This window comes from Notamacropus eugenii, chromosome 3 (genome assembly GCF_028372415.1).
Source record: "Notamacropus eugenii isolate mMacEug1 chromosome 3, mMacEug1.pri_v2, whole genome shotgun sequence".
NCBI lineage: Eukaryota > Metazoa > Chordata > Mammalia > Diprotodontia > Macropodidae > Notamacropus > Notamacropus eugenii.
In genome coordinates, this window is record NC_092874.1 from 286,800,923 (window position 1) to 286,814,138 (window position 13,216).

At 39.6% G+C, this 13,216-nt stretch overlaps 1 protein-coding gene across 3 annotated transcripts in view; it reads left to right on the forward strand.

The window, feature by feature from the left end:
- Positions 1–13,216, forward strand: part of HCFC2 (host cell factor C2) — a 52,843-nt gene that overhangs the window by 23,651 nt on the left and 15,976 nt on the right. The window contains exons 14-16 of one of the 3 annotated variants that reach the window (XM_072655770.1): positions 1,754–1,939; positions 2,533–2,818; positions 8,853–9,081. In XM_072655770.1, the coding sequence (XP_072511871.1) occupies positions 1,754–1,939; positions 2,533–2,818; positions 8,853–8,968 (588 nt within the window). In that variant the 3' untranslated portion in view covers positions 8,969–9,081. Of the gene's footprint in view, positions 1–1,753; positions 1,940–2,532; positions 2,819–3,626; positions 6,137–8,852; positions 9,082–13,216 lie in introns of those variants that run through there. The other 2 variants (XM_072655771.1, XM_072655772.1) reach the window with 2 other exon arrangements.

The window sequence follows — 13,216 nt, forward strand, 5'->3', positions numbered from 1 at the left end:
TTTTGGAAACTTTCTCAAGGTGTCCTTCCCCAGTTTCCTTAGCCAAGTCAGATAACTGTTTATATATCAATGTTTACCAGATTGACACTTACAGAAAGATCTCCTGGCTTTGTGACATATCTATGGCACCCATAAATGTGGGCTAGGGATGTGAAATACACCTAGGATAAAGATGGGACAGGGGAATGTCAGAATAAAACATAGGCAACCTGAAGTATATTTTAAAAACTGAAATTATGCTTATTTTTTCCATTTCTCCCTTATGTATCGGATATGAAGCTATTACTAGTATAAAATACACTCTTATTTAAAAATTCACATTCTACAGACTACCAATTTTCCATGGAATAGCATTTTGGAAACACTGATCAATAACATTTCAATTGCCTACTTTTCCAAATGATGATAATATAAATCCTTTTAAAATCCCATTATATTATGGGGGGAATCATGAATTCTTGAAAACAATAAAAGTTCTGCTAGGTCCTATCCAAGTAGAAAGGCCTGGGGTAGGCGTATGTACTTTATGAGACTAGTCTCTTAAATTTGGAGGGCATCCTCAGTGAAAAGCCATGAAGAAATGAATTGTCTTGGCCACAAGAAATCAGGGAGACTTATCAAGATACAAAGGTTAAAGTCAGTTGGAATAAATATTCACAATGAAAAAACCATGAATCCTTAACTTACTAAATATAATATAAAACATATATATGACATTAAACTATTTTGAATATAATTAAATATTTTTCTTATCTTACTGTGTTGGAGGCATTAGGTAGAAACAGTCTAGATACACAAAAATGTAGAAACATTGCCAATTTGTTTTTGCAAAGTGCTAGAAATGCATTGTTATTGCAAGTACAGGTACTGTCATCAGCCTGGGATAAAATCCATTTGGTTTTGAAAAATTCATATATACACATACTTCTTTTTCTTCTTTCCAAATATGCGATTTCTTTGATAGAGGATTTCTTTGATGAGGAAACTCATGGTAAGAAAACCCTCTCTGCTAGTGCAAATCGACAAGTGGTTTATAGCTTTTATAATCTCAAAGTTGTTTAGGGCACTGAGGTTAAGTGACTTGCTTAGTTATACAGCCTATGTCCTGAAGCAGGCTTGGACCCCAAAGGCCACCTCTCTACTCAGTATATTATGCTGCTTTTCTTTTGAAATATAATAATTACAACAATTAGTTCCAAAGCTCTGTACCACTTTGATGGAGAAAATATTCCTGTTTTGTGGTTTCTAAAATGTTGCTTGTGGCTTTCATATTCTGCTTGTCTTTTTATTTTTTTAAACAAGATTGCATTAGATAATAATTCAGTGGTATCCTACCAGATAAACTCTCTATATGTGGTTGGGTCTCATTCACATAAAGAAAACTTTCTCATAATTGAAATTTAATGCTCTTGTAGCCACTAAGATTTTCCTCAGGGACTCATTCATACCTCAAAGTATTACCCTAGTAAGGTACCTGCATGGTCTACAGCATCTGTCCTTAGGCAACAATTTAAAATTGCTTTATTATTGCATTCCTGTATCATAGTTTATTAGTCATTATGTCTATTGGCCTTTTTTTCTTGACAGACTGTAATTAACACTAAGTCTCAGGATGAGTCATAATGAGTGGTGGGTACAAGGTGTTACTCACACTTTGACATTTTAAAATGTAATCGCTTAATTGGAAAAGTTCTAGCATATTGTAAGGAGATCCTTTTTTTCCTCTGACTTCTGCATGTATTTAAATTTTTAGGTAGGAAATACAGATGTCCCAGACTACAGTTTACTTAAGAAGCAAGACCTTGTTCCAGGCACAGTGTACAGATTCAGGATTGCTGCCATCAATGGCTGTGGGATAGGCCCTTTCAGCAAAATAAGTGAATTTAAAACGTGTATTCCTGGTTTTCCTGGAGCCCCTTGTGCTGTCAGAATCTCAAAGGTAAGAAGTTAGCCTATGATTTAACTGAGGATGGAGCCGCAGACATTTTATGCATAGTACTAGACTAGGATTATGAATAACTTTTCCAATGAAATGGTAGTATTTGGAAGGGTAGATTCTGAAAGAGAATACCATTGATCAATTCCTTAGAGAAATGGGCAAGGCAAAATTATGGAAAAGCTAGGGCTCAAAAGGCAGAAGGGCCAGGAAATTAACTTTTCTCTTGGTATAATCATCTTGAGTTTGAGAACCAGAGTTTCAGGACAAGTATTAGAGGTAAGTTAAGGTTATCATCATTCTGAGATTGTTTCTCTAGAGTAGTGATGGTTTTCAGGGGAGAGTGCCATCTTGTGGATCTCCAGACTGTGGCCACTAGTTACCAACTTGTACGTTTTAACAAAATAAGAGATCAAGGCATTCTTGATCCAATTAGGGTTGGTTTATTAAAAGTATAACTTAAAAATTTTGTCTCTAATTTAAAATCCATAGTAATGATCTGCATTTGAACATTCATGTGCTTCTAAACTGCATGTGCGTGCTTCTTCAGGTGCTTGAGAACCTGAATGTTCTTGTTCTCGTTCTTTTCCCTCAAGAATGTTGACTGTATCCATCTTTCCTGGGAACCTCCAGTTTCACCCTCTGGAAATATTTTGGAATATTCAGCCTACTTGGCTATTCGTACAGCACAGGTGCCAGATAATCCAAGTCAGCCCATGTTCATGCGGATTTACTGTGGCCTGAAAACTTCCTGTGTAGTCACAGCAGGGCAACTCGCCAATGCTTACGTCGATTACACCTCCAGGCCTGCCATCGTGTTCAGAATATCAGCCAAGAACGAAAAGGGATATGGCCCAGCTACCCAGGTTCGATGGCTTCAAGGTAATGATGGTGCAGGGGTTCCATAAACCTTCTTTCTTTGCTTTAAAACTGTTCATTAGTAAATCATTAGTGATGATCAGTTTATACAAGGGTTTCTCTACTCATTTTTCTAACAGATTTCATTGAATCGGAATGTTTTAGAAATATAGTCACTCAATTCTAGATCCCAATAATAGCAGAAAAAAAGCAAAGATGTCCTCTGAGAAACCAATGTGTGTTCATCCATGAGGGTAAAGCTTTCTTTGAAAATCTTGCTTTTGAGGGGGGAAAAAATTCCCTCTTTTATCTCAAGTACTATAAAGTGACTGTCCTACCCCTTTCTCCCAACAGTGGAAAGGATTACTCTAACTTTACTTTGGGTGAGCAGTGTTCTCTAACAGTTGTCTTTGGATGAAATGTAGGGTGCAGATCTCTTAGTGCCTTTTGTTCCTTTTTTGACCTTTATTTTGGGGCTTAAAGACAAGGATGAATACAGGAAGCCTTGATTTTCCAGCTTGACATTAATTTAGCAACTTGACAGATTATGAGTAGGAAAATGGCTCCCTTGGTATTTGTCCATTTTACCTGGCATTGGCGAGGATATGCTGGATTTAGGAGCCCAGAACTCTGGATCTAGGTCCCATCTTGGCTGTAAGCTGGTCAGCTCATATGACCTGGAACATTTCCCTTCTCTGGATATCAGTGCACTTATCTTGTGCAGGTCAGGTCACTTCTCTCTTCACTACTTGGAAGCTGCTAATACATTTGAAACTGTCATCCGTAAGTGGCGATTGAAGTGGATGTGTGTGTGTGTGTTACTCTTTTGCAGAAAGGAAGGAGTCGGGTTCAAAGTAGAAGAAGCACCTTACCAGGAAAGAAGTTTTGACAAAGTATTTTAAACATTTGTAAGATTTTGTAAATGTCCTAAATGTTTTATTTTTGCATTGTTTTTTAACCTTGAAATTGTACACACTTTTTTACATCTTAAATATCAGCATCGGACAGCCTTACTCAGGTGTGATTCCATCCTTCGATAGGGAGGTGTTCTGGATTGGTTCCAGGGCACTTGTCTGTAACCGTTATTACCAATTTCATAGAACCACTTCCTGTTCACATCGGAAATTGACATTGAGCAATAATTGCGTTTGATTATCCAGAACGGAGAACTGCACAAGACTGTTTGCAATCGTTTTTTATACTCTGTAGGGTGAGTAGGGGATGTCTTAACTTAATGCACAGTATCCATTGGAAAGATTGAATGAACTGATGTATGTATGTTCCAACGACTAATTTAAGATGTATAGAATATTTTAATATATAACTTTTGTAAAGAATTGGGATTTTTATACTACAGTATTTGTAATGAATGTGTCTTACCAAGGTTTTCCTGAAGAAATATGCAAAATCTTAAGACTCTTAAAATGAGATGCCCTGAACTCTAAAGGCAAAATAAATGCACTACTCTTGTGTTAGGTGACCTTGGCTTTTTTTTGGTAGATGAGATGTATGAGTTTTAGATATGTATCTTAAAAACAATGTTTACAATGAGCTTTTCTGGCCTGCCAGCTCTGCCCCTCCTGGTGAGAGCTGCAGCCACATTTATTTAACCTGTATGCATTGCTTTCGGCATATGCTTGCTTTTTGCACTGGTAGAATTTTAACTTACCTCATTATTATGTTCGTAATCATTTTTGTATGGCTTCCATAACGTGTCTGAAATACTTAGACTGAATAAATATTTAACCAAAGTTTGAAATAAATGGTAAGCAATTTTGCACATATTAAATGCCAAGGGATCCTGTATATGTATTTTTGTGGCTTTTTTTGTTTTGTTTTTTAAGTTGGGGGACTGGTTATAAAGCTGTAAGCAGGTGTTTCAGGCATGGCTAGCTTTAATGGCTCACTTGTATTATTTCATTAATTCTCAGTTAATACCAGCTGTTGGGTTTTTTTTTTTTTAAGGAAAAAAAACCAATCTTTGTAGTCTGCATAATTAGCTCTGTTAGGTTTCTAAAACACCTCTCACTGATAGGAATAAATTGACCTCTAGCTTAGAATGTTTGTTTGACAGGTGTATGTATTTAGTAGCTAGCTTCTCTGTTCTAGACTTAGTGGCAAATTGGAACCTCTGTTCTAAAAAGGGGGCTTAGAGATTGGAAAGGGAGAGGCAGGCCTTGTATGCCAAGAGAGCAATGAGTGAAATAAGCCTTTTAAATTTAAAAAAAAATTTAAATATTCATACTTTCTCTATGATGACCTCAGAGATGTTCTGGTGATGTAACAGCTGAGGAGGAGAAACTTCTAGCTTTGTCATTTTTTTTAATGATTGATCGTAGGACTCTGTTGATAAGCAGCTGGTGGGGAGTGGGAAGAGTGGTGGTAACAGTGGAAAGATCCCTGGGCCTAGAGTCAGTAAGATCTGAGTTCAAATCCAGTCTCAGACACTTGTGACTGACTGGGCAAGTCAATTATGCCTCATTTTCCTCAGCTGTCAAATGGGAATAATAATAGCCCTACCTCCCAGGGTTATTGTGAGGATCAGATGAGATAATATTTGTGAAAGAGCTTAACACAGTGCCTGGCACACAGTAGCTGCTATGTAAACATTTACTGCCTTCCACTTAAGCACCTGCGGCTCCTCTCCAATGGAACAGTTCTTTTAAGAATCCCCTTGTGTTCCCTTGTGGGTTAACACAAAGACAGAATTTTCTCTAGTCATATCTACAGTGAATTGAGTCGCCTCTTTCCCCTTCCCAGCTCTGTAAGCAGATTTCAGTATGGAGAACATTGCCCCCTTCTCCTCGCTTTGTAATCTTGGTCTGCTGGATTAGGTAGTGAGCTCCTGGTGCTACATGCTCTCAGAGTATGGTTTCAGAATACCCTGATCCTTGTGTTGAGCACAATTAGTTTTACAGGTAGTTGTGAAAGGGACAAATAAAAACTGTCCATTTCTGTTTCGTGAAAGCAGAATTCTGGCTGCACATGGGAATCCCCCATCATTCGTTCATTAAACTCACCTGGAAAAAGGGGCAAGTTTGGATGTGTTCAGGTATTGTTAGGTATCTTCTCCTTAAGTCATGGGCTCTTCAATGCCAAGGTTCATTTGAATCATTGCAGAATTTGAAATTAAAAGCTATTTTTGCCATTAGAAATTATCTCATTGTTGCTGTTGACAATAACTTACACTCCAATCATGAACAGTTTTATTTTAAGTCTCCATCTGTGACTTCATTGACTAGTGGAATTTCCAAGACTATTTTAGGCCATTCCCATGTAATATGTACTATTGATCTGTAAAATAAAGCACTTTTTTTAAACCATTAAATATTTTAAAACAAACAGTTGCATCATCATTTTTTTATCATATGGAATAAACAAGATTCTCCCACCTTTCCCCAAATGATCATCCAGCTTCTGCTTGAAGACCTCCATATGGGTGGAGCCCACACCTTGTTCAGACATCTTCGCTTACACTTGACTGCTAGCTACATCTACAGCTCTCTCATTTCTGCCCTCTCAGGCCCTCTTGACAGGCATTCACATACTTGTAGAAGTAACATGACTCTGGTCTCTTCTTCCCACCAAACCTTGAGACCATTCACCACTCTTCTTGTCTCCTCATAGATGCCAACCCCACTCTTTCACGTGATGAGACTACCAGGGAGTAGAAGAGCCATCATCTCCCTCTGCTTCTCCCTACACAGCCTCCCTTTGAGCTGGCCTCTGGGGCTGCCATAACAGTGTCTCATCAGCTATGCAGTCCAATCAAAACCTTCACATTCCACCCCCATGCCCCCATACAGACTGTTTAACTATAACTTCCTCTATGTGTAAAATTTTACATTTATCAGGTTCAGCTTAACCTTCTGCCCTGGCACAATCTCTGGATCCTGACTCATCCAACTATGTTAGTTATCCCTCTCAGCTTCATGATTTCTGCAAATTTGATAAACACACCATTCGTTTCAAAAATTGCTAAACACAGAATCAAACCACAGGTACTAGAGATGATCCACTAGATACCTTCTGAGTTGATACTGAATGATTGTTGATGAGTCTTTGGGAATGTTCATTCAATTAGTTCCCACTGCACCTAATGGTACTATGGTACCCATAGCTCCTTAAGGACAGGGACCATCTTTTTATCTTCATTTGTATCTCCAGAGCTTATCACAGTTCCTGGCACATAATCCTTTTAAAAAAATGCATGTTAATTGTCTATGGTCTAGCTCATGTCTTTCTATAATTCACACAAGATTACCTTGAGATGCTTTGTCAGATGCTTTGCTAACTTCTACTTTGGCGTTCCCTTGACCTCCCTCAGTAAATCTACGATGTCATCAACATGGGAATTCCTTGTGATGATATGCCTTGCTACCCACCCCTAACTTTTCATCCTTAGTGACTTGTCCATGTCCTCATGTAAGTCACCCCCTATCACCCACCTCTGCTCCCCAGGAGCGCCACCTGGTGTGTTCCTCTTGGTTTCTTCCCATTGCATGGACACTAGTGGCTGTTCCCTAGTTATCTAATGCTTTCATTATGATTATTTTACCTCCTTTTGTATTCATACTTCTCTGATCTTTATAATACTTATCCCACATAAAGTTCTTCACTGATAATATGCTACAGCTTATCTGTGCCCATCATGAATTTTGGTTGCCTTTTTGATGATACCTAACTTTATTTGGAGATTATGGTATTCTGCAGCTGAAATGATAGAGTGTTAAAGTTAGCAAGATGTGTGGTTTAGGGAGAACCTTGGGGAAATTCAAAGCTCTCTATAATTTCCACAAGGAGAGTCCAACTTGCTCTTCAATTCTGAGCCTAACTCATTGTACATCTGTTGGGCAGTTAATAGACAGGAAGCGCTTATTATGTACTAAACTCTGCACTGAATTCTGGGGACACAAAGAAAGGTAAGAGTTTCTGCCCTTGAAGAGCTCATGGTCTAATGGTGGACACAGCATGTAGTGTCTTTCCAGTGTACTTTGGGGACACCCTGTATATTTCTTCCAAAGCAGTTACTCCAACATCTAAGACTTTTGGAATATGCTGTGTAAAAACTGCTGGACCAGTGCTCTAGGATTTCCAACTACGTATCATACTCTGGACAATAGATATTCTTTATCCAGTTGGGTTTTTTTATGCATGGTAGACTTGGGAGTGATTAAAATCTTATTCAGAAGACTGCTTTTCTGGGGCTTGATATAAGCAATACGTCACTGATAAAACAGGAGCAACTGGAATATCTCACCATTGAAGAGGAAATCTCTCTTGGACTTGGATTTGGTATTGAACATTTTCCAAAATGGCGGCAAGTGCCTTTGGTGAACATATGACTTTTATGTCTTGTTTGAGATTAATAATCATAGGTCATTGGACAACATTATCAGATTGTTTTTCAAGAAATCTTGTATGGTTTAAAACATATACATGACTGGTACTGAGTAGAGGAAAACTCTTAACAAGGAGTTATTTTGTTCTACCACCATCATTGCTTTTTTTATAGTTTAAAAAAAATCCAGTGGGACATTATGCTCTCTATATCTTTCAGTCAAATATATGACTTAAAATGTAATCTCCCATAGGGTACCATCTGAGAAAACTTTTCTGTTACCTTGCCATACCATCATTAAAGATACTTTCAGTACGGACAATATGTTTACCCAGAATGCTGCAACACAAGAGAATGACATGTTCCATGAGATCACTTGTCTTCTTGCCTTTGGATGCATGGTAAAATCACCACTGGCAACTTCTTTATTTGTCTTTCTCTCCAAGGGGAACTTACAGTCATCCTATTTAGATGCAATTTCTTTTTGGCTCATAGTACCATATAGAGCAAGACTATCAAGGTAGATTCAGTTGCTCCAAAAATAGGTGTGCTCATTGACCTCGAATATGGAGTATCAGCAGCCAAAATAATGTTTGTGGACAGTAGAAGAGCAGATCTGGAGCACTGTCTTCCTTTGTTTCTGCCAGTATTCCTGCATGAGTGGAAGGCCGGTCCCCTAAGACTGAAAGTCATTTTATATGTTTCTTTGTTTCATAGGTTGCCATGGCTGGAGACTTCATCAAGTGGCTAGAAAACCTGGGGATGAATCTCTGTCTTCTCGTAGGCTCCTAAGACTATACCCAAAGCTTTCCCAGCATGGTAGAACCTCCTAGATCTTACATGCTACTGGCATACCTTAGTCCCTTCTATGCCACAAAGTTGCATAGGAGTAAGATTTTCTGAAATTCCAGTCTAACAACCCAATAAATCAAAAGAAAGAAAGAAATGAGATTAGTCTCTCAGGACCTATTGGCGAAATCATCCTTTCGTTTGCTGCTTCCTTTTCTAAATAGTCACTAACTACACCCTCAGTATCATTTTTTTTTGTTTGTTTTATCATTGTAGCAGGAATCAAAATCAAGCAAACTCCATTCTCTTCCCTTCTTTTGAAAATTGGGGCATTTACCTTTCTCCACTCCTACCGTACCTCTTCCATTCTCTGTCTTTCAGTGATCACTGAAAATGATTCAGCCATCATATTTATCAAGCCTTTCAGACTATGGTCTTGGAGGTATGGATGCACCATGAATACACTACCTGGCCATCTTTCTACTTCTCTTGGGTATCAACTCTCCATTAGTTAATTTGGTTGTGTACTTTCCAGCCCCAGGAAGGTTTTTGTTAGCAGAGTTGCATGGTTTTGTCTGTCTGTTATTATTGTCTCATGCACCCTCTTCTCTGTTCCATTTGTTCCATCACCCACTAGGTGTCTTCTTGAGCTTTCGTACTCCTGATTCTCCTCTGGCTAGATCATGCCAAGCTTTATACTCACACCTCACCTTCAGTTAATACCTACTGGAGATTGGAGAGGCATTCCTCACTTCCCTTTTCGTTCCCCTCTGGAAAAGAGACCAGCTTACCCTTTAAAAATAGATAAGTCACTTGACCATGGCAGAAATGCAAACTTTACCCTTGCTATAAAATTCTCCCTGCTTGCCATCCTAACTGAAAGTGAGATCCACAGATGCTGGTTAATCATGCTAATAGCTCCATTGGGGAAATACTGTGGCAAATTGCAGCTGGTGGGGAGGGGCAGAATCTTTAGCTCTGGAATTGTTTTCCCCTACTCAGGCAGCCTGTGATACTGTGGAAAGAGCATCAGGGAAACCTGAATTCAAATTCAGCTTCAGACACTAGCTGTGTAACCCTGGGCAAGGCACTTAACTCCTGTTGGCCAAACTGTAAAATGGACATAATAGTAGCACTCTCAGCAAATAAAATATTAAAAACAAAAAACCACAGGTGCTATATGAATGTGTATTCCACAGCCCTTCTCATTTTGTTAATGTCTCATCTCCTAACATTGCTGTCTCAACTTGTCATATCTGGTCTTATCAACATCCTTCTCCAGGCTTTCATGTGACTTCTTCATGTTGACTTCTCATTCCTTCTGCTCACGTTCTAAGTCTTTCTTGAGTCCTCCTCTCCTCTTCTCATCTTCTCAAGCTTTCCCAAATTCAGTCTTGCCTTCTTCATTATTCCCAAACCAGCCACACAGCCTTTACCATTCCTCTTTCTTTAGTTCATAGTGAATGAGACTGTAAACCTGGAATTCTTAACCATTTTTTATGCCGTAGATCCCTTTGGCAATAAAGATCCCTCTCAGAGTCACATAGATTACAAATTTCAATTACATTGAAATAAAGACATAAATGCTTTCCTTCTCATAACTTCAAGAACCCTTTGAAGTGAATCCGCAAACATCTTGCAGGGGTCTCATTCAGAATCCCTGCCAAAGACAATCCTCAAACTTTATGCATTGCATATTTAGATCTTTGGGGTTTTCTCTATAAGCAATGTGTAAAAGTATGGTGATTCCAGAAGTCTACCTAAGCCCAAAAGTGAACTGTTGAAATGCTCTGGGGGCAACAGGGAAGCGAGAGCAAAGGTCTTTTTTCTAGGTACTTCAGTGACAGTTTAAAACACTCCACTAAGCTAAACCAGAGAGAGCATAATCGGCAGGCTTCAAACACGTCGGTGACTTAGGTGGATGCCTAACCCAAGTATATGAAGACATCCCCCAGTGAAATGGGTGGCTGAGAACAATTTGTTCCAGCATCCATGAAGGGGGCAAAAGCAGAGACTGATTAGAGCTTGGTCAGACATGGAAGACTCCAAGGTCAGACACAGAAGACTCCAAGGTCATCCAATTCATCTGCAGCCATCGCCTACCATCCTGACTTTTGTCTTGCCACTGGACTTCAATAACTCTGGACAAGTGAGGCTGATGACTTTGTGCAACTCATCCTCACTTAAATCCAATTCATGTGCAAGTCTAGATGTCACCCCATGATGTTACTGGCCCTCTTAGAAAAATGAACAACAACAAAATACTCTGCTGATGCAAATTAATATTGCCCTAGGATCCAAATAAAAAGTAGATACTCAAGGAAAATTTAGTCATTCCTTGTAGAAGGGAGGAAGTAGAAGGAGAAAGACCCATCTCAACTGGCTTTCACCTAACATTAAGAGTAAATCAGTGGAGCACACAGGTTGCCCACCAGTGATCTACCTCTCTTGCCATGCAACCAAGGCATCTTTCAAATTAAATTTTTTAATTGAAAAGCAAGTTGTGATGTGGACGACTGAGAGAGATTTTCATCCATTTGTCTTTCCTGTGTGGATGGTTAGGTCATAATCTTTGGAGTGGTAACATATCTCTTCTAGGAGGCTCTGCAATGTCCTCAGGTCTGATCTGGAGGACAAAGACCAAAATGAAATACATTTCCTGCCTTCAAGGAGCTTACGTTGTATGATGAGTCATATCATGTAAAGTAGAAAAATATATACAAGGTAATTTGAGTGCTCTTTCCCTAAAGAGCATGAACAACTAGGGGATCAAGAAAGGAGTTGACCCCTGAGCTGAGCTTTGAAGGAAGTTAAAGATTCTGGAAGTTTGAAGTGAGGAGAAATTGCTTTCCAGTCACAGGGGATGGCCTCTGCAAAGCTGAACAGAGAGGGAAGAGAAAATGCTGAGTTTGAAAAGCAAGTGAGTCATTCTGCCTAAGAAGGAAAGTAGATGAAAGAGATGAGGCTGAAGCCAACTTGTGAAGGAAAAGTCTTAAAAACCAGGCTAAGGAGTTTGGTTTTTATCTAGAGGCAACAGGGAATCATCGTTGTGACTTCAGAAAGATCATCTCTGAAGTCCCTTTCTAGCTCTTATGATCCTAAGACATTTGAGCAGCAGAGTGACATTAAGACTACTTATTAAAGCCTTGCCTGCCTGTCCCAAGGCACTCAGTGACATATGCTGGAGTTTCAAAGTTTCCTTGGAAAGATTGGAACATGTTTACTTAGGGGAAGGGCAGATTGGAATACTAAGTCTTTACCTGGACTCCTTGTGAACCCCAATTCCTTCCCTCCACCAAATTCTTATCTACTGCCAACTTCCCTATTTCTCTTGAGGGCAGCATGGGCTTTCTAACTGCCCAGAATGGGAAACTAAGTCATCTTGGACTTATTCCTTCTTCCTCATCCAACCCATGGCCAACTGTTGTAGATTCTGCCTAGATGTCTCCTACGTGTCCTCTTTTCTCCACCCACTTCCACCAATGTATTTTAGGTCCTCCTCATATCTGGACTGAATCTTATGAGCAGCCTCCTGATTGGTCTCCTTACCTCTTTTCCCTCTTTGTTCCCATTCTCTTCACACGCTGCCAAAATAAAGTATGGGTTTAATTTTGTTGCTCTGCTCAGAAACCTTCAAGATTTCTAGAAGTGAGAGGACCAAACCAGAAAATTCAGACGCCTCTCCTACTTATTAAGGTAAAGGCAAGTCTATATGGCATCCCTATGAGTCAGCAGAGTGATAAAGGTAGTTCTTACCCTGCCCCACACCTTCCCCCATGATCTCAGGTACACCCAAGAGTCATAGTGTTCAGAACGAGGTAGTGATATTTGTCTGAACTAGGCTTTGTTCAGACCACACCTAAGAGGATTGTGTTAGCTCCAGGGGCCTGTCACATTTTAGGGAGGATTTTGACAAGCCCTGGAGTACATCCAAAGGAAGTCAGTCAAGAGGGTTGAGGTGCCTCAAAAGCATGCCGGGAATCGGCTCCCCAATCTGAGGATATTTAGCTTTGGGACTTGGAGGGGGCTGGAGCTAACTGAGTTCCAGTGTTCAGTCATTTGATTTATTCTCCAATCAACAAAACAATGAGCAATGGGTAGGAAAAAAAAAGTCCTGATAACTGTGTTATTAGGCATTTCCCATGCTCTTCCAGATATCTTGATGTGGCCTGGATGCCTCTGGAAAGGGTGGGTCCCTCCTCATTAAAGGTCATCAGAACAAAAGTAGATGATCACAGATGATCCGCAGGGTTTTTGACAGCACTGAGAATCTGATTCCTGGAATAAGCCAG